The sequence below is a fragment of the Neovison vison genome, chromosome 13 (assembly GCF_020171115.1).
Source record: "Neovison vison isolate M4711 chromosome 13, ASM_NN_V1, whole genome shotgun sequence".
Classification (NCBI taxonomy): domain Eukaryota; kingdom Metazoa; phylum Chordata; class Mammalia; order Carnivora; family Mustelidae; genus Neogale; species Neogale vison.
The window spans coordinates 98,861,781-98,888,705 of NC_058103.1; the positions used below are offsets into that span (position 1 = coordinate 98,861,781).

The window sequence follows — 26,925 nt, forward strand, 5'->3', positions numbered from 1 at the left end:
ACCTTTTCTAATGAGGATTTTGGGACACAGGTAGAACCACCTTCCTTCCCTCCAACCCACACTCATCTCCTGAAAAACAGTTCTCACTATATTTACATGTTCCATTATTAATACATAGATCAGATTGATCCATGAATTCTAAAGAAAGAAAGAAACGAAGAAAGTAACAAAGAACTGACTTCCTACGTCATGCTTTTCTTTAAAAGGTGAGAAAAAACAAAACAAACAAGATAGCTAGGCTAAGAAAAGAAGTACACTCAGATCCAGAGAGTAAAAATGACCAAGGATCAAGCCTATTTTGCATTTCAACTGTTTATCAGATAGTGGATTTCTAGACTGACATGCGTGGTACACTGTATTTTCCAAAGAGAATTTACTTTTAGGATAACTGACTGTCTTTCTTTTTCGCCGTGATGTAACCTTACCTCTGTCAGCTGCACAAGACACCCAACACAACTTTCTAAGCTATTTTTACTTCCTTCTTTGGCATGAAGATCTTACATGAAAACTTGTTACCCTGTGGCCAAAAGGCAGGTGTTCACAGACTTTGTTTAAATACATAATACTGGCAATCCAAATTTAGAAGAAAGAACTAGACTAAAGTGTATTATTCACAGGTCTGCCAAGCCTACTCCTTATCCAGACAGCTTTACTCCAAATCTCTAAAACATATTCTCAGGGGGTATCTAGCAAATAAGAGAGAATATGTGATGGAGAACATGCACTTGGGATATCAATAAAGATGCTCATATGTGAGTTCAAGACCTTCAAAGCACTTTGAAAGAAGCAGGCAACTGATTTATCAACTGAATGCAAACTTGGGAGGAGAAGGAACAGTAACAACAGAAAAATATACAAAGACACACACACTGAACACACCCCCACGAGCTAGGTCCTGAAAAAACACAGGGAATGCAGTGGGACAGATGAGATTTATAACTTAAGGCTGGATAAAATATGCACACACACAAACAGAATCCAAGTCTGTCCTTTTTAGAAAATGGAAATGAAAACTAGCCCCCCAGCTCCCTCCCCACAACGAAGAAAAGCCCACAATTTAAAACTTCATACATGCAATTCCTTTTCTGTTATTGCAAATAAAATAATGCCATTGAAGTAAAATAAAACCAAAACCATAGGACAAATGATGGAAAAAAATGTTTAGAATCCAGGAAAAAAATGAACTGAAGGTGGTTTGTGGGTACTGTTTTTTTTTCTTTTCTTTTTTTTTTTTTTTGGTTTTTTGTTTTTTACAAGTGTTTTATCAGACAGGCAGTCTTAGATTTATATACAAAAGTAAAACTGAAAATATAGTTTTGTTCTCTGTACATTTCTTTTAATTTTTTCCCTAAAAAAAGGAAAAAAACACGCTTGTGTACTTTTCTAAACAGAATAAGGTAAAACATAGCACAAAGTTCTCTTCTTTCTGCCAAGTTCATTTAATCTGGGGTGGGGGCGGGAGCAGCAGGGGCAAGGGAATCAGTCCAATGAAATAATGTCTGGTATGATGCCGAAGATGGATGCTGTGTCCGTGCTGCTCCTGTTTGCAACGGTGTGGCTATGGCTCTCCCGCAGGCTGTTGGAGGACACGAGGCTGCTGTTACTGCCACTACTGCTTCCATTGGTGGTTGGCAGAGAAGTACTGCCTCCTGCACTTAACTGATCGAGAAACATCTGCGAGGAGGTATACGGGAAAAACCGAGACGAGTGTAAGAGGTCTTGATCATCTGACACTGCTGCGGCGGCGGCAGCCAGGAGGGACGTGTTATAATGCTGGGGGGGTGGGGAACAGAAGACACAAAACCCATCAGTTCTAATTCATAAACCTTCTTCTTGGCAGAACAGAGTCCTAAATTTAAAAAGATCTTTTAAAAAATGTATTTGACAGAGAGAGAGTGAGAATACAAACAGGGGGAGTGGCAGGCAGAGGGCGAGAGAGAAGCAGGCTCCCCACGTGGGGTTTGATCCCAGGACCCTGAGAGATCATGACCTGAGCTGAAGTCAGACACTTAACCAACTAAGTCACCCATGCATCCCCAGAGTCCTAAATTTAATATATATAGCATATCTGCTAATGTCTGAAATACCTAATAAAACATTTCACAGAATGAGATGTCCTTAAGTAATAATCACATCCTTGAACTTGAGAGACATTTCTATATTTTAAACTGGGGCAGGGGTAATACCAAAATAAAACTGCTAGTTTTTTTTTGTTTGTTTTAATTTGTAATACAAACGGTTCTCAAAATTCTATTTCCAAAGAGGCATATGCTCAGAAGCAGCAGGAAAGAAGACAGTTGACCCTCTTTCTCTTATGGAGATGTTTGGCCAAGAATTTACCAGCTGATTTACTGCCCTGTTTCTTTATTAAAAAAATTATTGGGGAACCAACAAATAGACACTGTTCCTACTATACACTCAGACACAGTAGAAACAAGGGTATTTTTATTTAAATTCATAAAACCTTAACAATAATAAGTAGGGCTACTCTGAACTTGCCAAGAAATTTATCTTCTCTCTCAGCTACATATTATACTTATAAATATTCCAATGTACGATGAAAACAACAGCATTTTTCTCATATAACATACCTGATTGTCTCCTGATAAGAAAGGAAAGAAATCTAATCCTGTGAGGAAAAAAAATTATTTTAGTTTTGAAAAACAAAAGAAAATACCCTCCCTAATGCCCCTAATACTCCAGAAATAAACAAAAATCTTAAAATGCTAATTCTAAAGTCATTTAGAAGTTAAATAAGAAGAGTGGAGCTGAATGTTGTACATCTCTCTCATCTCTAGATTACCGAGGCTGAAGTCCAAGTTCTAGTCATGACGTGCCCGCCTTGTAACTCCATTTGTGCAATCTGGGCCACAGCTGCCCTGCTGGATCCAACACTGATCCCTTACACTGATGGAGCACATTTCACCAAACGTTCTCAACGACTCCTCTTAAGTAACATTTCAAACTACTCGAATTTACTCCTCGCAAGCACCTACGAGGTAGGTCATTATTTCTGGCTTCATTTTGTGGGTGCGACAAGTTTTACACAGAAAAATTTCAGCAACCTGGAGCACAGATTTTCTTTTTCTTTCTCAAATTTGCCCCCTCACCACTATCTTACCAGATTCTAACTCAGAGACCCTCCGGCAGCAGAAGGGAGGAAAACAAGCTTTGCGGGGTGGGGGTGGGGGTTCCTCGCTGCTGGAGTGGTGCAGCACAGAGGGCCAGATCGGATTCCTGGCTGCCCCTTCTTTAAATCCTACTCTTGTCCATATCACTCAATGCAAAATGTAATGAAGAACAAGAAAATCCATGTGAATAAAATGCTTTATTATGAGATCTCAACTTGGGGGAAAGGACAACAAGCAGATGTAGTGAAAAATATGACAACAACACAAATGCTATGGGGATCCATCCATCCACTATCTACACTGGAACAGATAACATGAGGACCTGCAAAACGGATAGCACTGTGGTTCCTGACAGTGAGATCTGGCAGTAACCTACGTGAGAAACAGGGCTGCACTTAGCCACATGATGTGGGTATCTACATTTATTAAGATGAAATAAAATGAAACACTCAGTTCTTCAATCACACTAGCCTATGTTTCAGATGCCCAATAACCATATGGGGCTAATGGTCACTATCAATTATAACATCTCCCTCCTCGAGGTAAGTGCTATTGGACAGAGCTCAAACAAGGTACTCCTAACAATCACTAAGAACCTACTGAACTAACTCAGCTTCTGGGAATCTTTGCACCGAATTCTTCTGTAGGAGGAGGGGCGGAGGACAACTCCCAGTTTACATTTTTTGTATTGAATTTTCCACAATGGGCACGTACAGCTTTTTAAAATAAAAATCTTCCTAGATATACAAATTATTAAATTACAAAGATATAAGAGAACTAATAATTTTGTGATAATGTAAATTATTATTACCAACTCAGAATACATTGTGCAATGAGTACACTGACATTTCAAACTACTTTTAAAAGGAAGAATCAGGTTCACTGGAATAAAAGTTAAAACTGTCAATGTCTCAATTCAGCACTATTTTAGAGATAACACAACAGAGTTACCCACATGCCTGTTGCATTATAACTGGATTCAGGGAGGGAACAATGAATAATTTTCATAAATATCAAAATTCAAAGCAATATACAGAAAGTCACCCCAAAACAACCTGCAGACTATTCTGAAGCTCACAAAACCTAAAGATCAATCATCACACAACTTTCACTACTGACAGTAAAGCACTAGCTACTGATAAAGGTACAAACAAGAAACTAGACCTCTATTTATTTAAGATTACAGTATGCACTTCCCCCAGTTCCCTAAGCCCAAGCCCATTTTATCAATCTTTCCATCCTTCTTTAGACTCACCCAGAGGAAGACTATGCAGATGAAAGGTATTCATAATGCTATGTGACAACAGAGAAGAACTGGTGACTCACCTTGTAGGTCATAAGGCATGGGTGTCATGTGGAAAGGATGCCTGTAGTCTTGGATGAGGGATGTATTAATGTAGCTTGTGTCTACAGCAGGGAGGCTTGGGGTGCGGGACACTGGAGATGCTTGATGTGGAAGACTTAATATGCTAGAAGGAGGAAAGGTTTGCATAATTTTCATGAGTTAGTTGAACTTCTAGGTTTAACAAGGGACTGCATCTCACAAAACGGAATCATATCTTTTGTGCTGAAAATAAAAAGACAACCAAAGCAATATATAATTTAGACTATCATAATGACTAGGAAGTAATCTGCATATACAGTAGCCGTTTGCAGGGGCTACAGGGGGAAATGGATGGGTGCAATGGTATGTCCGATATTCATAATCACATGCTGCTTTATCTACACTTTCGGAATGCACGGCTGAGCCCCTCCACTGAGAGATTAGTGGAAGATATCTATGGCAGCTGAGATCCTGAAACCTTTTATTTATTTTTTAAAGTTTTTTTTTTTTTTTTTTAATTTATTTGACGGGGAGACAGACATAAGCAGGGAGAGTTGGAGAGGGAGAAGCAGGCTTCCCCCGAGCAGAGAGCCTGACGCCGGGCTTGATCCCAGGACCCTGGGATCATGACTTGAGCTGAAGGCAGAGGCTTCACGACTGCACTACGCAGGTGCTCCGATTCTGAAATGTTTTAAAAATAAGCACTGAGTGATGTCTGGTAAAAAGTATACGGATGTCCTCGCAAAGAAAACACGTATAGACAAGCCTGGGGGACGGTAGCAATCTGAGCAGTGGATTTAACAGCTGGCCCCCAGACGTATAAGCTTTATGGAACAGAGATAAGGAACTATTTATCCTGGTATCCCTAATGCCCCCCACACTCATCAGCACACTGTTTGCATACAAGGCCGGCTGAATGAACGGAAGGCAGCAGACAAGAAGAGATACTGCAAAATGAACAGGTGGTGGAGAGGTTTTAAAGGGAGAACAGAACTGTGTGTGTAGGGGTTGGGGAATAACCAAAAAAACGGATTCTGCAAGAACAGCATGAAATGCTTCAGTAGCCGAGAAGTTAAATTATCTTTTTTTTTTTAAAGATTTATTTTTTTTTATTTTATTATTTTTTTTAAGATCTTATTTATTTATTTGACAGAGAGAGATCACAAGCAGGCAGAGAGGCAGGCAGAGAGAGAGAGAGAGGAGGAAGCAGGCTCCCTGCTGAGCAGAGAGCCCGATGCGGGCCTCGATCCCAGGACCCTGAGATCATGACCTGAGCCGAAGGCAGTGGCTTAACCCACTGAGCCACCCAGGCGCCCTAAAGATTTATTATTTATTCCAGAGAGAAAGAGAGTGTGTGTGAGCCAGTGAGCATGGGGGAGGGGTACAGGGCGAGAGAATCCCAAGCAGATTCCACGCTGAGTGTGGAGCCAGACAGGGGCTTGATCTCATGATCACAACATGATGACCTGTGTCAAAACCAAGAGTAAGATGCTTAACTGACTGAGCTACCCAGGCGTCCCTGAATCATCTTCATCTTCTTCTTCTTCTTTTTTTTTTTTTACAAAAAAATTAAGAAAAAAGAGAAAGAAATAAAAAAGAAAAGGAAGACTTGAAAATGATTTTGTAAAGAAAAAGAATTCTAACAGCTCTGAGTGTGAACATAAGGTTTATGTCCTATCCCAATCACAGAAGAGGCTAATAGGCATGTATGTTTTAGAAAATAAAGAGAAAAGAAAGGCTACTTTTTTGCTTGCAAAAACTTCATAAAAAGTACTTGGGTGTGTGACGCAATTTCAGTGGTGCAGTGCAAGATCAGAATATTTCAAAAGAGGCCAAGGCTGGATGTCTAGGAACAGAGTTCTAATTATGACCATCTACCATATTTTCATGAATGGAATATGAAGCATAAAATAGACTCTCATCTACCTCATAAAAATGTTTTGTCTAATGGAAACTTAATTAAACCTCTTACATCTATAAAAAGTACCACTTTCCATTAGCCGTCTCCTCTGACAATGCCTAAGGGATTACAAGAGAGAAGAAAGCAGATGAAATGCCAGCCTTTGAAAACATCTTGGTATACCAAACAGCAAAAAAACCCCACTTCTGGATGAATACTAAACACCTGGCAGCTAAAGACAACAAAATGTTTTACATTTACTAATGTTTGCCTCTAATTCCTGGCTAGCAATTTTCTTTTCAATTTTGTGGTAATATTCTGAAAATGCATTTCCACCTTTACACTGCACAATAACAAATACAATATTCTCGGGGTTTAGGTTTTTATTTATCAGCTAGTCATTACTGTAAAATGGCCACTAGTGTTGAATATGGCTGTAACCTTCTAAAAATGCCATAAACTTTCAGGGGTGTGTGTGTGTGTGTGTGTGTGTGTGTGTAAGATTTTAATTTATCTGACAGAGAGAGACACAGTGAGAGGGAATATAAGCAGGGGGAGTGGGAAAGGGACAAGCAGGCTGCCCGAGGAGCAGGGAGCCTGATGCAGGGCTCAATCCCAGGAACCTGGGATGATGATCTCAGCCAGAGGCAGAGGCTTAACGACCAAGCCACCCAGGCGCCCCAAGGCTGCTTGTTTTTATCTGAAAACAGAGAAAGGTCTGACATTTTTAAATATTGTATATGGGTTTACTTGTTCACTGGGAAGCTCAGGAAGTAGTTAATGCATCTAATATAATTTTCTAAATGTAATAAAACTATTTTTGGAAAAACAGCAAAGCAAATACCTGAAGAATTGAAACACTAAACACTCAAAAAAGTTTCTCTTAAGGAAAAATGTATAGGCAAGAGAGCAAAACTACCACACAGGTCACATACATGTATGACTACTAAAATACTCTAAGGAGTAGAACTAACTTACACACAAAAGCGCATTTAATCTACAAGGTATTTATACAACCAGATTTATGAAATATCTTTTCATGTCACCAAATTATGGTATTTATTCTTTTTTTAAGTTTTTTTTTAAAGATTTTATTTATTTATTTGACAGACAGAGTAGGCAGAGAGGCAGGCAGAGAGAGAGAGAGAGGGAAGCAGGCTCCCTGCTGAGCAGAGAGCCCGATGCAGGACTGGATCCCAGGACCCTGAGATCATGACTTGAGACGAAGGCAGCGGCTTAACCCACTGAGCCACCCAGGTGCCCCAAATTATGGTATTTAAAGAAATAATATAATATGTATTTGGTCACAGTATGCTTTGATATATAAAATATCTTGGAATCAAGAGTCTATCGATATCTAACTATACCAGCTTCTGGCCATTTGACTCTTCTTTTTTTCTCAATCAGATTTATAAAATAAGTCGGGGCAGTAACAAGGTCAAGCTTGTTGGGTAGCAGCCATCAGGGTACACTTTCATCAGAGGTAACTCTTCATGAAGTAAGACTTAAAGTAGAATTAGTGAATTCGTTTTTTTTTTTTTTTTCCTTTAGAATAGCGATACTGCTATTAATGTCTTTACTGCTGTCTGATGTGTGTGAAGCTCCTCTAGAGTGAAAATACCAACCTGTTTAACAGGTTTGATCGTATTATGAAGATTCCTGAAACAAAGTTTTTAATGAGTGAGGTACATTTATCACTATTATGTTCTTGCTGTTTCAACTTTACCTTTCAAGTAATTACAAATATTCTCATATAGAAGAACTTTTTTCATATCATATAGAAGATCTTTTATCAGTCTCAAACCTGAAAATTATTTCACTCCAAACATGGAAATGCCTGCTCTTGATCTGGTGTTAACTTTTCCTCTTGAACCTTGCAACTTTACATCAGGCCCTCTCCCACTTAACATTCCTTCTTCAGGCATACTGTTTGTTGGAAGGAGATTTTTTTTTAATAGCTCCTTTTCAGTTCCAACAGGCTACATCAATCTCCTGACACATAACACACCTCTTTCTAGATTCACCTTTAGTGTGCCACAACTGTGCCTCAGTAAAACATGAAGACTTTTTGTTGAGAATCCCCAATGTGTCTCATGCGGCTGAGTCTATTTAAGAGTACAGCTAGAGCTAGCTATGTGTTCCTCCACAAAATGTTAAACCTTTAAGGTTAGGACTGTACTTATTATTATTATTATCACCCATGTTAAGCACAGGGTGTTTTACCTAAAGTAGGTAACAGTGTTGGCTAAACTGAACTGAAGCATAACCAAGGTACACTATTACTGATATGAGACTAATGGCAAATATGGGACACGCGTTGGCAAAACAGAAGGCACTGTGCCCTGCAACTTCAGGCTCTGACTTCTTTCACTGCAAACCTCGCACACTCTGAGGCCAGCTTAAAGCACTCCTCTGGTCTTCCTCAGTTTTCTACTTGAAAGATTCAACTCAGAACTAATCTTATACATTTCCAGCCTGAGGAAATGTTTTAAATCCTACAAGCAGCATTAAGATCACCTAAGAACTGATCAGAGAGACAAGTTTTCTCAGTCTCTACTCCTGAATCAGACATGGGGGAATAGGGGAGCAATGTGTGTTTTAATGAGCTCTCTGGGCGATTCTGCTATACACTGAAGTTTGAGAACCACTGCACTAGAATACCTTTCGGTACGATAAATACTGTATCCAAGGGACTCCTTGAATGCACTATCCCAGTCCCTCAAGATTATCACACACCTGGGGAAAATACAACCTATTCTTTGACTACCAAGTTAAGTTTTACAATCATTGATAATCATTTTCTTTGGCAGATCTTTTAAATCGTACTTGCAAATTAACTTTCACAATGACTTTTCAAGGTCTCAGTACTTACCCTTTATTATTTAGTGGTGATGTGGGAGACAGGGAAGGACAGGTCCTCTTGGCAGATGGCTCCTCCTCCTCTTCATCAGATGAACTGTCTATGGTTAAGTCAATCACCTCTACTTTCTTATTTTTATTTGAGGACTGGTGGTGAGAAGCCACCTGATGCTCCAATGTGGAGCTCAAGCATCCTGTGTGGGAATGATCAAACACAAGGCCAAAAAAGACCTATGACACCTCTCTTTTTTTCCTCCGTGTGCCCTTATGGATTCGTTTATTAATTATAGTTTAGACTTAAAATATTGCTGGGGTCAGAGAGTAGTAGCTCTGGTCCCCTAAGTTTAAAGATACTATTTATTATTGGTTGTTAAAGGGGTTTTCTTGTTTCGTTTTGTTTTTTTGAAAGACAATTCTGAATTAGGGCAAACAGTCAAAACGTATGTCTATTTCAGAATAAAAGCAGCTTGAGGGTAAATACTATATATTACATATGTACCCGGGATACTTAAGAAATGTATCGTAACATTTTTTAAAAGTCATAGTTTCCTTCTGGCAAAAGTATACTAAAAACCAGAAAAATAACATAAACGAAGAAGAAATGTTCAATAATCTTTACCAAATCTCTTAAAAATTTAAAAGGATACCATTTCAAAAGCATGACCTTAGAAATGACTTACTAGATTATGTTGCTTTTAAATTTCAATATCCCAAAATTTTAAAAGCTGGCAATGTGAATTTAAAAGTTCTCTACTACTTCTGAATGTTTAATCAATAATTTCATAAGAGTTACTGAGTTACCCATAAACTGCTATGTTTTTCAGAAATATATACTTTTTTAAAAAAGCTTATTTTTTTTTTTTAGTAATCTCTGCACCCGATATGAGGCTCAAACTCATGACCCCAAGATCAAGTGTCACATGGTCTGCTGACTGAGCCAGCCAGGTGCCCCCAAAAATACATGTGTTTTAATACTGAAAAGCAGGGCTATACCACAGCAGGGAGACTGCCCCACCCTTCTGGAAAACCATCAACTCACCATCAACTCCATTGTAAGAGGCAGAGACTTCCTGTACTTCCTTTTTTGATCTCATAGGTGCCCAAGAGCCATCCTCCTTAAACTGTATCTCATCACAGTCTGTACAGTACTTTAGGATTTCCATAAACAAGCTACAAAAAATAGGTAGTCCTCTGAATATCATATTCTAAATGAAAACAGACTAGAAGTATTGCTGTTCAAAAAACATTCAGATCTCCTACATTTGGTAGAAGTATAAACAAGAAAGAAGAAAGGAGAACAGACAATTATTTGTTCTCAAAATTGAGGCCTATTTTAGAGAAATATTACTTAGATTACAGTACCTTATACAAGGTACCTTACAAAAGGTAAACGAGGTTTTCAAAGATTTTTAAGAATAGGGTAAATAGTCACAGAAAGAGGGAAGAGGCCAAGGAAATAAAATTCTACAGTGTGAAAATAAAATTCTGTGTGTGAATGGTACATGAACAGCAGTTATTTCTGAGTGGCGACATCATTTCTCCTTTATATTCTTGTGCATCATCCGAACTGTCCACAGTAAGCGTATCTTATTGAAACAATACATACAAAAATAGGTACTGAACGGTACATCTCCTTGAAAAATACCATGCCAATACTAAGAAATGAGATTTTGCAAAAAATGTGTGGAAATGTCAAATTCTGAAATGAAACCAACGGATAAAAAATATTAATACTGTACTATCACAATTCTAGAAAAACAAAAATCAGAAAATACACTATGAAGCCCTTTTATTTTCCTAAGTTTTCCCATTTTTCTTTAAATGTGTGTATAGATAACGTTTATGTTTGCGCTGGCTTTTAAAAATAAAGAACAAAAAAAATTTAAAAAGAACGATCCCAGTTTATGGAGGTAGGGATCTAAAGCTATGTAATAAAAAGCATTGGTAAAATATTACTTAACTTAGATTTATTAGTGATCACTGTCACTTCTGAACAATTAAACATAAAACATTTAAGTGACACATTTACTTTTTCCCCATGATTGGTCTGCCATCTTTCAAGCTCTAGGTGACACTGTATTGCTAAATGTATCCCCTTTCTAACGTACAACTTCAGACTCCTGAGTTTTCTCAAATCCTGTAGATAAGCTGCCTTAAGTGTTTTGCTGGCAACTACAGCAACTACCAAGAAGATCCTTCTTTCCACAATTTATCTTTGTTCAGTGGCAAAAAGGACACAGAAGGAGGCTCCAGGATAAGGGGTACATTTAGAGAAACACTCCAACAAGATGTTTAGAAGGACAGATAAAACACAGGAGTGTTAAAAAAAAAAAATCACCACAAAAAACCCTGGTTGTTGTGATGCTGGAGGCAGACAAGACAAAGACAAGTATTTCAGAGGAAAGAGAAAAACTAAGAAAGCTGCTATTCGGCACGCTGATCAGTTTTAGCAGCCCTTATGATGGGGGAACAGGTATAATGAACCACAACTGAACCACAAGAAACATCTGCAAAAACAGGTTAACTTCCACTAAGAAGCTCAATTTGGATGAGCTTAAGTTAGCTAGAGTTTCTCTCAGTGCTTTCACTCTTTCTCTGACATGGTCTGCATGACTAGGGGTAGATGGATTCATGTGAGGAACAGGTATAACCATACTCTGCTCAGAACCACTGGTACTTTAAATGGTAAAAGTCGGGAGACAAAGATGGTAAAGCATGCGCTCCCCAAACAGGAGGACATTGACTTAGAAAGGAAAAATGCTCACAGGATTACTTACTTTAAAAATAACTGATTTCTAGAATCAGGAAAATCCTAAAAATATATTACTCAGAAAACACTACCTACAGAATTTCCATCCTAAACCTGAAGAAGACAAATTCAAATAATAGACGGTCATGTCACAGTATAAGGAAACACAATAAATGGACATACCCATCAATGATAAGGTGCTCATACGGGGCCTTCTTATCACAGACAGGACAAACCCAGGTTGGTTTTTTCTCATTCATCTGAATATAGAGAGTTGCATCAAAACACTGCAGATGAGAACATGTCAGGGCCCGACATGGAATTGTCAGCCGCATTTTACCAAGCTTTAAAAGAGGGAGACAAAGTAAATATGAGACAACTGTTATTAAATTTAAGTTTTGATAAAAATCTCCTGAAACACAATGCATATGTATTCTGACTTAAAGCATACTATGGTTACTTTTCATCAATTTGGAAGAACGTTAAACACATTTTTCTATGAACCCTACCTGTTTAAAAAAAAAAAAAAAACCTACCTGTCAAAAAAAAAAGAGTATTTCTTTAGATATTAAACACAGTGACTATGGAAAGTCTACAGAAAGGGTTATTCCCTCCTCCCCCACCAAAGCTCACACACAGATCAGCTTTTGGGGGGAAAGAACCATGAACTCCTTAAAATAATGTGCAAAATTCTGCAAGTTTGTACATTTCCCCAGAGAGAGCACTCTCACCAAATTCTTTTTTTCCTAAGATTTTAAAAAATTGATTCACTTGAGAGTAAGGGGAGAGGGGCAAAGGGAGAAGGAGAAGCAGGCTCCTTGCTCAGCAGGGAGTTCGACGCAGGGCTCAATCCCAGGATCCCAGGAACTTGGCCTAAGCCAAAGGCAGATGCTTAACTGACTGAGCCTCCCAGGCGACCCAGTAAATTCTGAGTAGTCTCCAATCCAAAAAAGTTAAGAACCACTTTACTAGGCATTTGGGAAATGGAAAAAGAATGTCTTATTAAATACTGGGTGATACAGATATAAAGTTATCCAACCTGATCTCTGAATGGGGTAGTTCACATGTGAAAACGGCACGAAGGGCAAGCACTCCCCAGGATGCCAAATGGCAGCTCTGAGAAGGAAGTCAAGAGCGTGCACTCTGTACTTCCTCCCTCAGTAGGCACTAGCACAGATAATTTAACAAACATCCATAGACTCTACCATCTCCACCATGTTATGAGACTTTCTCTTCTTGCCTTGCAAATGTTGCTTAAGCTGAGGTTAAACAGAGTCTGTCCTATGAAAAATGAAACCAACTTCATCCTGTCCCTGAGCTGCTGGCTTGGGCCCAGGCACAGACACTGCCCTGAGAGTTGTCGCATCACAGCTCCTTCCCTGGAGGCCACTGCACAGAGCACACCTGGGTTACCACTGTGGGGCCCCCCGGAGGCAACAATGACCATACAGTAGAGAAGTTATCTATTTTCAATAACCACACTGTCTGCTAACTAGAATTTCCCACATACTTGCAAGCTTGAAAAGCATAAAGGCTTGAAAAGGATAGGAGTTAAATGAGGAAAGAAAGAGGAAAAGGATTTTGGCTTAGAAGAATTTCAGGGAAATGTGCAATTTCCTAGGAAGTCTACCAAGGAAATTAACTGTCATCTGTGGCCCTAAATTATTGTTCTGGTACCAATGATTTACTGTGCTGCTAGGAAAGGCACTTAACCTTTCTGGGCCTCTTTTTCTATCTCCAAAGTAACACTGTTTCCTCCTTACTTCAACAGGATGTAGTGATGAAGAACAAAACAGGCCCAGTCTGTGCTATAAGCTGATGAGAAGAGAGCAGTGCCAGCTCAGAGTATCAGAGGGATGGAAAGGAGAGATACAGAGCAATCGGACAGCTCCCTTCTCTGTGTGTGTGCCTAACTCCACCCTGTGCGTGATTATGCACTACTTATGTATGTGTCCCCTCCTAGGAGAAATACATCAGGCTCAATCCCTTATCCCTCGCACTTGGAAATGTATGTGCTATACAGCAGGAAGATGGTCATGTGTGTGGACTAAGGCTTTGGTTCTGCTTCACTGAGCAGCTCCACGAGGGACCACTCACGGAGCGTGTGGGGACTGCATAAAGTAGAAGGCAGGCCAGAATATGAATTCTGGAGTTTTCTACCTAGATTTGAATCCTGGCCCCACTACTTACTGTGGGAATCCTGAATCTCATTTAGTCTCCCTGAGTCTCAGCTTTGTAAAACGGGGATAAAAATACCATCTACATCATAAGATTGTGGGATTTAAATTATGTTATGTTGTACTATGTTATGTTAAATTATGTTATGCGGGAACACCTGGGTCGCTCAGTTTTTAAGTGTCTGTCTTTGGCTCAGGTCATGATCCTGGGGTCCTGGGAGCAAGACCCACATCGGGTTCTCTGCTTGGCAGGAAGACTGCTTCTCTCTCTCTCACTCCCCCTGCTTGTGTTCCCTCTCTCGCTGTCTCTCTGTCAATTAAATGAATGAAATTTTTATAAATAAATAAATAAATAAAGTTAGTTATATGTTATGCTATGCTAGAATTATGTGTCTGGCATTTAGTAAGTGCTCAATACATGTCACCCATTATAATTAAAGTATAGAAACATTATCTGCTTCAAATCACTTTGTAAGCTAATGGGAGACACACCCATATTTCAGCTCAGTTGTTCTTCCATTCTATCCACATGTAAGATTAAACAACTCTTTACTCCTCTACTCTTCTACTACTCAATTTTTATGATTTGATTTATACAAGCACTTGATGAAAATGCAAAAAAGAACAAACTAGTTCTTATAACATAAGAATCATGTATTTACTGTTAGCCAAGACATGTTACATTAGTCCAGAAACATTTTCCAAATGAAGATCTGCTTGGTGGTGCCAAATTAAATTTTTATATCTTAAAGCAGACCTTAACTGTGAAGTACAAATTGCTACTGAGCAGGTATTTTTCCTAATGCTTAAATACTAAGTAGAGAAACTGCAGACTGGAAAGTCCTAGACAAATACAGTAATTGTAGACAAAGCCTACGTATCGCAGAATTAGTAGACCACTTTGGATAGTTTATGAAGACCGTGCACACAAAGGTAAGACATAAAGTCGGTTTCAGAATCCAAGTCATAGGCCGCAGAACTTACACTCCGAAAAGCAGTTATTCTCTAAACAATCATCTCACAGACATTCCTCCCTCTAATCCTCCCTTGTCAGCTCATCTTTTTGGTGAGAGAGCTATTCTCAAGCCCTTATGATTAGCCACACTGACAAATTTACCCAGAGTCTTTAATGAACACTGCTACGTGAAGGATGCAGGAAAGGCATTTATAAATGGGTCAAGAAAGGAAAAGTTCACTTTCAAATGGACTGCTGATTAGCTGTCACAGAAATGCTTTGCTTCAAAGAATCACTAAGTGTTATGTAATAATCCTCCTCATAGTTCTTTTTTTTAGTATTTTATTTATTTGATAGAGAGAAATCACAAATAGGCAGAGAGGCAGGCAGAGAGAGAGAGGAGGAAGCAGGCTCCCTGCGGAGCAGAGAGACAGATGCGGGGCTCGATCCCAGGACCCTGGGATTATGACCTGAGCCGAAGGCAGAAGCTTTAACCCACTGAGCCACCCAGGCGCCCACACTTCTCATAGTTCTGATTTTAAAAACAATCTCTAAATCCTAAATACTTATCTACAAATGGAAACGGATTTCTCCAACATGGTATCAGGAGAAAAGCAGAGTTCTAAACAACATCTTCATCTTATAATCATTATCATGCCCCTCTTCCTTTTCAGGATATGTGGATATTTCCATCATTTGCAAATAAACACTCTGAAGTCAGCCCCTAAATAAGTCTTCCAATGCCACTAACCTTACTGTAACTTTTAACAGTACTATTTGGTAACTGAGCAAGCTGCAGGAGAAAATACCCTACCTAGATATGTTTATAGCTTATAACAAGAGGACCTTAAAAAGTCAATAATATTTATTTTTTCCTCATAAAAAGGAATGGTAATAACAAGAATAATTTCACTTCATTATAATCAATATTTCGTAAATTAATTTCCAAGGAATTTTTTTCTTCTATCAATTCCAAGTCATTTTTATTGAAATTCATAGGTCTGAGGAATAAATATCTCTCAAAGTAGGTTCTCAAACATTCTCCCAGCTGTATATATTTTTTAAAGATTTATTTGTTTTAAAAAAAAGATTTATTTATTTTAGAGAGAGAGAGAGAGTGAGAGTGAGTGCACAAGCGGGGGTGGGGAGAAGAGGAGGAATCCCAAGCAGATTCCCCACTGAGCATGAAGCCAGATGCAGGGAGGATGCAGGGACGTGGGGCTCGATCTCACAACCCTGAGATCATGACCTGAGCCGAAACCAAGAGCCAGACACTCAACCAACTGAGTCATCCAGGCGATCCTCTTCCAGCTGTATTTTTAATAAATCAGAACTAAAAAAATTCCCAGAAAGCAAAAACATTTCTAATTATTTTCACTGCCTTTAGCTAAATGGCACACAAACAACAGAAACTCATTTATTTTGAGCTGTGTGTATCAAAACAAGGGCAATTCAAATGCACAGTCAGACATCATATTTACATATTTCAGAGGGAACAAATCTCTTTTATTATTCTATAAATTTGATATATAGATGAGTTGTCATCACCAAGTTTTACTTTCTAGAATAAAAACATACCTAAAATATATTGCCTGATTCCAGAATAATTGTAAAGGGATTTTCCCTTTAGCCAAACAGAAAACTATAAAAGTATTATAATTATGGATTATATGTATTTAGAGTTGTTTTTTTCTGTGATCTGAATTTTAAAAGCAGATGGCTGTTACAACTAAAAAGGGAGGAAACAGGCAATATGGTAAGAAAATTAAAGATGGCCCACTTAATTAAGAGGTGTGAGAGGCAAAACATGATTAACATTTTCTGATAAAGATCACCTGAACTATGAAGTTCAAAACTAGTTCTAGAAGTAAAAACATCAAGATTTGTATTACAGTGCTTATCTATATGAATAAATGCTTCATCTAATGATACAAACATCACATATATTAGAACAACTGTAAATGCTTTTAAAAGGAGATTCAAGAAAAACAAGACTTCCTCCTGTGATTATGGAAAATGAAGCTTCTGTACTTTTCTAAACTTGTCAGTCTCTGAACTGGTATTGTATAATGCAATGGCATGGCAAGAAACCACATGGAGGAGGAAAATACATAAATAGGGGCTTGAGGGAAGGGGGTAGAAGAAGCAGGACTTTTTTTTTCTTTTTTAAATCTTTGTTTTCTTTCTATCTTCCACTTATTTGGTCTGTGAGCTGTTACCCTAAATGTTAAAAAAATGTCAGCTTCCTTTGCACCATAAGCTGTACAACATTTATCTGGTGGGGGCCTGGGTTATGTGTCTGCCTTTAGCTCAGGTCATCATCTCAGGGTCCTGGAACTGAGTCATGCATCAAGCTCCCTGCTCAGTGGGGAGCCTGCTTCTCCCTCTGCTTGTACACTCACAAAAACAAATAATAGTTCTTGAAAAAAAAACCAAAATCATTTATCTGGTTACTTAAGAACTTACTGTGTGACTCTGCGGCCTGTATATTTTTATTGTTGTAAAAAAACATGTAACATTAAATTTACCACCTTACCCATTTTTAAGCATGAAGTTCAGTAGTGTTAAGTATATTCATGTTATTGTGTAAGAGATTTCTCAAGCTTTTTCATCTTGTAACACTGAAACTCTGTACCGTAACACTAATTCCTCCTCCTCTCAGTTCTTGGTAACCACCTTTTATTTTCTGTTTCTACGATTCTGACTGCTTTAGACACTTCTTATGAGTAGAATTGTAGTGTTTATGTTTTTGTGACTGGCTGATTTGCTCATCAGAACGATTTAAAGGTTCATCCCGTGTTGTAGCGTATGACAGGGTTTTCTTTTTAAATGGCGCATAGTACTCCACTGTTAATGTATTTACCACATTTTCTTGTATCCTTTCATCACTCCATATACATCTGGGCTGTTTCTATCTCTTGGCTATTATGAATGTTGTAATGAAATGCCTGTGCAAATTTTCTCTTTGAGATCCTGCTTTGAATTCTTTTGGATATATACCCAACAGAGAAATTGCTGGATCATATGGTAAACCTATTTTTACTTTCTTAGAGAAACTTCCACACTGGTTTTCATAATGGCTGCAGCATTTTATATCCCCACCAACGGGGGAGCGGGATATAAAAGAAGGGTTCCAGTGTCTCTGCATCCTCACCAACACTTGGGATCTTCTGTTCTTTTGATAGTGGCCATCTTGACAGGTCTGAAGTGATAACCCATGCTGCTTTGATTTGCATTTCCTTAGTGAGTAGCAATGCAGAACATCCTTCCATGTTTTTTGGAAACTTGTAAATCTTCTTTGGAAAAACGTCTCCTTAAGTCCTCTGCCCATGTTTTAATCAGGTTGTTTATTACTGTTGCTGAGTTGAAGAAGTTTCTTATGTTGTAAATACCTTATCAGATATCTGATTTGCAACTATCATCTTCTAAACCATAGGTTGTCTTTTCACTCTCATTTATTTTATTTTTTTTGACATGCAGAAGCTTTTAAGTTTGGTCTAGTCCACTTGTCCGTTTTTGCTTTTGTGCGAATGCTTTTGGTGTTATGTCCAATAAATCATTGTGAAATTCAAAGAAGCTATCCCCCTACATTTTCTTTTAGGAGTTTAAAATTTTAAGGTTTTATGTTTTAGGTCTTTAATTCATTTTGAGTTCTCTTTTGCATGTGGTATAAAGTAAGGGCGCAAATTCCTTTTTTGCATGTGGATATCTAGTTTTTCTCAGCACCATTTGTTGAAGAGGCTGTTTTCCCCCTTGTGTAGTCCCAGCACACTTGTTGAAATGTAACTTGGCCCATAAATCCAAGAGTTTGTTTCCAGGTTCTCCATTCTGTTCCATTAGTCTATACTATCTTTTTTTTTTTTAAGATTTTATTTATTTGACAGAGAGAGAGATTGATCACAAGTAGGCAGAGAGGCAGGCAGAGAGAGAGGGGGAAGCAGACTCCCCGCTGAGTAGAGAGCCCTATGCGGGGCTTGATCCCAGGACTCTGGGATCATGACCTGAGCCAAAGGCAAAGGCTTAACCCACTGAGCCAGTCAGGCCCCCCTTACATTATCTATCTTTATGTCCATTATCACACCATCTTAATTACTGCTGCTGTGTAGTATGTTTTGAAATCTGGGAATGTGAGGGCTCAAACTTGGCTCTTTAAAATATTGCTTTTGGCTCTATGGGGTCCTTTGAGATTCCACAGTAATTTTAAGACTCTTTTCTCTATTTCTGCAAAATAAAAAAATGTCACTGGGATTTTGATAGGGATTGCACTGAATCTTTAAATTACTTTGGGTAGTATAGATATTTTAATAATATTGAGCCTCCCAATCCATGAACCTGAGATGTCGTTCCATTTATTTATGTCTTTAATTCTTTCAGCAATGTTTTACAGTTTTCAGTGTGCAAATCTTTTGTTTCCTTGGCTAAGGTTATTCCCAAGTATTTTATTCTTTTGATGCTATTGTAAATGGGACTGTTTTCTTAATTTCCTTTCTGGATTGTTCATTGTTAATGTTTAGAAACACAACTAAATTTGTATTTTGATTTTGTATCCTGCAACTCTATTTTGTTTTTTTGTGGAATCTGTAGGGTTTTCTACATAAAGGATCATGCCATCTACAAACAGAGATCATTGTACTTCCTTTCCAATTTGTATGTCTTATTTCTTTTTCTTGCATAATTGCTCTGGCCAGAATTTCTAGTATTATGTGGAATAGCAGGGGTGAGGGTGGGCACTCTTGTCTCCTTGAGTATCATGCTTGCTGTCGGCTTTTTCTATATGGCTTTTATTATGATGCTGAAGCTTGCTTCTACTCCTAGTGAGTTGAGTGTTTTCATGATCGAAGAGTACTGAACTTTGCAAAATGCTTTTCCTGCATCCACTAAGACAATCATGTGGGGTTTGTCCTTCGTTTTGTTAATGTGGTATTATTACATTGATTTTTTTAAAAAAAGATTTTATTTATTTGAGAGAGAGTATGTGTGTGTGTGAACAGTGGGGAGGGACACAGGGAGAGGGAGAAGTAGACTCCCCGGTGAGCAGGGAGCTTGCCATGGGGCTCAATCCCAGGACCTGGAGATCATGACCTGAGCCCAGAGCAGATGCTTAACCATTCAGCAGCCCCACACTAATTGACTTTTTGTATGCTGAACCATCTTTATATTCCAGCTACAAATCCCACTTGGTCATGATGTGTGATTTTTTTTAGTTGTTTGGTTTTGTCTGATTTGGGGATCAGGATGATGCTGGCTTCAGAGAATGAGTTTTAGAGTATTCCCTGCCCTTCAATTCGTTGGAAGAGTTTGAAAAGATTGGTGTTAAATATACTTTAACTTTTATGTTATCCAGTTTGTTGGCATGTAACTGTTTATAGTAGTCTCTTATAATCTTTTATATTTCTGTTTTATCAGTTCATCATTTGTAGTAGCTTCTCTTTCATTTCTAATTTTAGCTATTGGAGTCTCCCTTCTTTTTTCTTACTCTAGCTGAAGGTTTATCAATCTTATTATCTTTTTGAAAAACTAACTCTTGGTCTCATTGTTTTTTTTCCTATTCTTTTTATATTCTCTGTTTCATTTATCTCTGTGTTAATCTTTGTTATTTCCTTCCTTCTGCTGACTCTGGATTTAGTTTGTTTTTCTTTTTCTAGAATCTTGAGGTGTAACATTAGGTTGTTGATTTGAGATCTTTCTTTTTTAATGTTAAGTATTAACTGCTATAAACTTCCCTCTTCCTACTGCTTTTGCTGCATCCTGTAAGTTTTGTTGTATTGTTTTTGTTTGTTTGTTTGTTTTTTCATTTGTCTCCATTTTTAAATTCCTTGTGATAACTTCTTTGGTTGTTTAAGAGTCTGTTGTTTAATTTCCACCTATTTGTGGATTTTCCTGTTTTCCTTCTGCTGTTGACTTCTAGTTTCATCCCACTGTGGTCAAAGAAGATATTTTGTATGACTTAAACTTGTTAAGGCTTGTTTTGTGGTCTATAGTGAAAAATGTTCCATGTGCACTTGAGAAGAATGTGTAATCTGCTGTTGTACAGAGTATTTTATACACACACACACACGGTGAATTAGTTAGTCTATAGTGTTTAAGCCCTCTGCTTCTTTAGTGAATTTCTGTCTGGTTATTCTATTCATAACTGAAAGTGGGGTATCAAGTCTTCTACTATTACTGTGTTGCTTTCTATTTCTCCTTCAGTTCTGCCAATGATTGCATCATATATTTGGGAAAGAATTTTAATAACAACATTAAAAAGGCTAGAATCAAAATATTTTTAAGAAAAAGATTGGCTATTATAAGGAATAAAAAGATAGGAAGATATATACAAAATGATAGTATTGGGGGAATTTTATTCACTCTATTGTATTTCTATAATTTTATAAAAGCCTGATAAAAAATAGGGATTCCCTTAGCAGTATTATAAAACAAAAAGCTTTTTTTAAAGAGCTACATCAAATATAGTACTATAAAGTAATTTGTGAACTAAAGACTTTTTCATCTTGTGTTTGAGATTTTGTAAGTTATAAAAGACTAAGATGTAGGATAAATAAAATTTAGTTTCTGTTTAAATTTATTTAAGAATACAATCACTTCATCTTAGATTAGGAAGATTTCAATATTAAAGACTTTCAATATCAGGCCTGCCTGAATAATCCAGGCTAATCAGGAAACACCTGTGTCCTCTTATTCTTTATACTTTCTCCCCAATTTAGATATGATTAATTTGATTAATTATAGAACAAAAGGTAATTAAAGTGTCAAAGTAATTTACTCCTACCTTTTCACATATTTTTGTATGAAAGCCACATTCAGTTACCATTCCTATAACTGGTAGACTTGACACCATGCTGGTTAAGAAATAAATATTAACAACACGTTTTTTGGGAAAACTTTTCACTACAAGTTTAATCATTTGGTATGTTTTTGGACCTTATATTCATTTTGTACAAACAATTGATTTTGACCTCTTTTTCTGGTTTAAAAATATTTCTAGGTTATTTTTATCTGCATAACCAATTGAGTTATTCAGGTTAAATAGAACAGTTTTTAATTAGTGGATTCTTACAACGTAGTCATTGTTGGCAAAATGGTTAAACTGAATGTGTGGGTAAATCATGGCTAGATTTCTATTCAAAAGGATACTATTTTTAAAAATTCAATTTTAATAAATAGACCAAAATAATACCCATTCCTTATTTGAAGAATTTACACTTGAGTGTGAGAGATAATCATTGATCATAAGCAATATTTAAACACAGCTTACTAAGAGTAGGACATTTTTTACAGACTTAAAAATTTGGTTAGATTCCAAATCCTATGACCAATTAATAATAATGTCTTTTCAGCAACTATGACAAAGGTGGGCATATTCCAAAAGTAAACATCATTTGCAAATACTGGAAATACTTCATAAAAGGGGCAAAATATATGTTGAATCTTTTGGAAAGCAAGTATTAGTTAACACTTACTGGACATAGTAGAGAAACCCTTAGGCTGGTTGTAGCTATTTCACTGTCTGGATCCGCGGTCAATTTCTCTTTAACTGACATTCATTGAAGAGAAAACACACAAACAGAACATGTTTATTAAAGATACATCACTGATGCAACATGAAAAAGAACAAGGAACTTAAAATGAGTAACCATTTAAAAAAATGAACTCAAAAATAATCTGTTTAATTATTTCCAATTAACTAAATGTAAAGATAAAAATAATTACATGGTTTATAATTGCTATCATAAGCAAAAGAAAAACAACCATATATCTATAGACTGACTAAATTTCCTGTAAGTTTCCTATTTCTCATTCATGGAACAAAAACTGCATTGTAGTAACATAAAGGAAATTTCTACAGTAAGCTGACATATTCAACTAATAGCAGAAACTTTTCCTTTTATAACCCCTAAGAAACTGGATAACGTTTTTCTTTCTTTTAAACTATGACCAATATTTTTCATGCCAATATTATTTTTAAAGAAATCAATCAATAGGGACTATACAACTAACATTTATAAGTTTTTTCAAAGCTCAGATAATAAAATATATTATTACATTTTAAATATTAATACATTAGTTCTATTTTTCTATTCTATTTTTAAATTATGAAAATACATTAATCTTATTTTCAAATTATGAAAAGAAAAAAGTTCAATGCTTTTTCCCCATATAATTGAATTTTACATTTATTTATCCATAAACTAATTATGCTATCTTAGACAAGTCAATCCTCCTCTGACCTTAATTTTGCTTCTAGCAAAATAAGAACCCACATTAGATAATCTCTAAGCCTTTTTAGCTCAAACCTCCTCTGGTTCTTAAGAGTGGAGGCATTAGTAATGTTACTTTGTCAGTCTCATATAACAAGGACCTGTATCCTTTCTGGAATCCTGAGGCATATGTTACTTCTGAAAACCTCAAACACTGAAGTGAGACTGGAAATGCCTAAATGCAATACTCCAATCATTTTAGAAACTGTCCCACACTGCCTTTGATGTCTGTGTAAGGTGGGGCCCAAGCACAGTGGCTGTGTACGTGGTCAGTCAATCACAGAATTTCAGAGTGGTGGCAGAGAGAGTTAATATTATATATATTATATACAGAATTAAGAAAACGGGGAGCAGAAAAGTACTCAGATAAGGAAGAATGATTTCAGAGTAGATGTCCATTGTGCTGAGGATTAAGAGTCCCACCTTTATTAAACAAAGCTATCATTATAATCTGAATTTTTTTGAGGTCCACATTTTACTTATTTTTGAAGTTTTATCTATTGAAATAATTTCCCAATGTGGGGCTCAAACTCACAACCCTGAGATCAAGAGTTATATGCTCTTCTTGTGACTGAGCCAGCCAGGTGCCCCAAGATGTTCCACACTTTAGATATTCTGTCTCCATAAATTAGTGAATCTCAACCATGATATAATTCAGAACTACCTACAGTGACTTCTAACTTATATTGCCCACTGAACTGGAGTAGGGAAAAGGGACACCAATGGGTTGTTTTTTAAAAGCTCCAGAAGTGACTCTGATGCCCAAGTAAAAAGTCATTTTCATTTGGCCCAGAGATTCCAAATATTTGAAATCTCTAGAACTCACAGGCTGTTTCTTGCAGCTGAAAAGGCATAAAACCCCTGAGTTTAAGTTTGGAAAATATAGTTACCACATCCCTTATGCTATACAATATCATATGTAAATTATAGAAAGTACACCTGTCTCATTACGGACCCAATCTTCGTCAATCCTTTCTTATAAAGATACATTTAACAAATAGTATCTTTTAAAGGCAACAAATAATCGCCATACAATATAAACATTTAAACAGAACTGTAATGTGATTACTAAACATCTCCATGCCTTCATCACCCTAGACACAAAAATGGGAACAGTTTACATTTTATCTAGATAAACTTCCATCTAAATGAAGCAATACCACAAACCATAGTATCAATGCTTTGCAAAACAAAGTTCAGTGGTTAGTACTTCCCAGAGAAACTGAAACAGAAGAGGCAACAGGATCTAGAATCAGCCTAACTTAGAATCCAGTGTTAGCCAAGTCACAGGAGTAACAGTACCTGATAGGAATGTTCTAAGGATTATACATATAAAATGCTTTAAAATAACCCAATATTATATTCAATAAATATTAGCTACTGCTACTTAAAATGATTTGTACATTCATTTTCTCTCAGAGATGGCAACATTTTCGCAAATTATTTTAGAAACTTGCCACTTTCTATTAAAAAAAAAAAAAGCTTTGTCTTTTCCTTCTGCATTATAGGCTCAATCTTAGTCAATCCTATCATGTAAAGATACTTTTAAAGATCCTACTAGGATCTTGATTGGATTGAATTTAATCTATAGGTCAATTTGGAGAGAAATGACATCTCTCCAGTAACAATACTAAGTGTTCTGCTCTATTAACAAGATATATCTCCCCATTATTATTCAAGCTTTATTGTAATTCCTCTTAGCATTGTTCTGAAGTTCTCATCATATACATATTACACAAGTTTTGTGGGACATATCCCTAAGTCTTTCATATTTCTGGATATTACAGTAAATTCTTTGTTTTTTGAATTTTACTTTCTAGTTGTTCAGTGCTAACAGAAATACAACTGATATTTATAAATTAACTGTGTATTCTGCAACTTGCTAAATTCATGTACTAGCTCCAGTAGCCTTTTTTTAAAAAAAAGATTTTATTTATTTGTCAGCTATAGAGAGAGAGAGAGCACAAGCAAGGAGAACAGCACGCAGAGGGAGAAGCAGACTCCTGCTGAGCCAGGAGCCTGATGGGGGACTTAATCCCAGAACTCTCGGATCACAGCCTGAGCCACCAGGCATCTGCACTCTAGTAGCTTTTTAATATTCTTCATGTTTTTTGTACATAGACAATGAAATCATCTTTGAATAAAGACAGTAATTATTTATGCATTTCTAATCTGTATGCTTTTTTTCCCCTGCCTTATTGTGCTGGCTAAGATCTCAAGGGCGGGGAGGTCTGAGTGGCTCAGGGCATGGTCTCAGGGTCCTGGGATCTAGCCCTGGGCTCTCTGCTCAGCAGAGAGCCTGCTTCCCCCCTCTCTCTGCCTGCCTCTCTGCCTACTTGTGATCTCTCTCTCAAATAAGTAAATAAAATCTTTAATGTGTGTGTGTGTGTGTGTGTGTGTGTGTGTATCTATATAGATATATAGATATATAAAGATCTCAAGGGCAAGGCTGAAACAGTTCCCTTCTCTTCTACTTTGCTAAGAGTTTTATCACAATGGATACTGAAGTTTAACCAGATGTGTCTTCCACACCTATTGAGATGTTGAGATGATCATATGATTTGTTTTTCTTTCTTCTTCTTTTTTTTTTTTAGTTTGCTGAGGTGAATTATACTGATTAATTTTCAGTCATATTGTATGAACCTAATATTCTTGGAATAAACTCTATTTGGTTGCTATCAATTATCTCTTATTTTAACTGAAGTATAGTTGACATACTGTATCATCTTTTTATGTATCTGACTTAGAATTGTTGATTTAGTCAAAACAATTCTGAGAAACAAAGTTGGAAGAATCTACCTGACTTCAAGACTTACTATCAAGCTGTAGTAATCAAGACTGTTGCACTGCCCTAAGAATAGACATATAGGTAAATGGAAAATCACAGAAATAAGATTCTCTACATCTATGGTCAAATGATTTTTGAAAGGTAATTAAATGGCAAAAAAGGTAGTCTTTTCAGCAAATGTTGGAACAACTGGGTATGTATATGAGGAAAATGAATCTCTAACCTCACCTTGCATCATATACACAAATTAATGCAAAATAATTTGCATAATTAAAAAACAATTTGCATAACTAAATCTAAGAACGAAGAAAGCAACACCTCTAGGAAAATGTTTGTGACCCTGGTTAGGCAAAGACTTCCCAGTATACAAAAAGTACAAACTATAAAAAGACAGGGGGAAAAGATCTGGACAGACACTGCCTCAAAGCAGCTATAAAGATATCATTAGTCATTAGGAAAATGCAAATTAAAACTATAATGAGATATTACTAAACACTGACCAGAACAGCCAAGAATCAAAGCAGCCTGACAATACCAAGCACTACTGAGGATGAAGAAAAACTGGAAATCCCATACATCGTTGGTAAGAATGCACAAATGGCATATACATTTTTTAAGAAACTGCCAATCTGTTTTCCATACACATTTCATGTGACCCAGCCATCTGAGTCCTAAATCTTTACCCAAGAGAAATAAAAACATATGTCTACAAAACTGGAATATCCATACACAAAATGTAAATATTTTTGCAGCTTTGCTTGTGATGATGCAAAAGTGGAAA

General features: G+C 37.0%; 1 protein-coding gene across 1 annotated transcript in view; it reads right to left on the reverse strand.

Annotated features, from left to right (window-relative positions):
• Positions 1–1,415: 1,415 nt before the first annotated feature.
• PIAS1 (protein inhibitor of activated STAT 1) overlaps positions 1,416–26,925 on the reverse strand; it is a 119,480-nt gene continuing 93,970 nt past the window's right edge. Inside the window, exons 8-14 of the mRNA XM_044231254.1 lie at positions 22,559–22,632; positions 12,147–12,307; positions 10,254–10,384; positions 9,228–9,408; positions 4,458–4,600; positions 2,592–2,629; positions 1,416–1,773 (exon numbers count right to left, since the gene is read on the reverse strand). Coding sequence (XP_044087189.1) covers positions 1,480–1,773; positions 2,592–2,629; positions 4,458–4,600; positions 9,228–9,408; positions 10,254–10,384; positions 12,147–12,307; positions 22,559–22,632 — 1,022 coding nt within the window. The 3' untranslated portion in view covers positions 1,416–1,479. The remainder of the gene's footprint in view (positions 1,774–2,591; positions 2,630–4,457; positions 4,601–9,227; positions 9,409–10,253; positions 10,385–12,146; positions 12,308–22,558; positions 22,633–26,925) is intronic.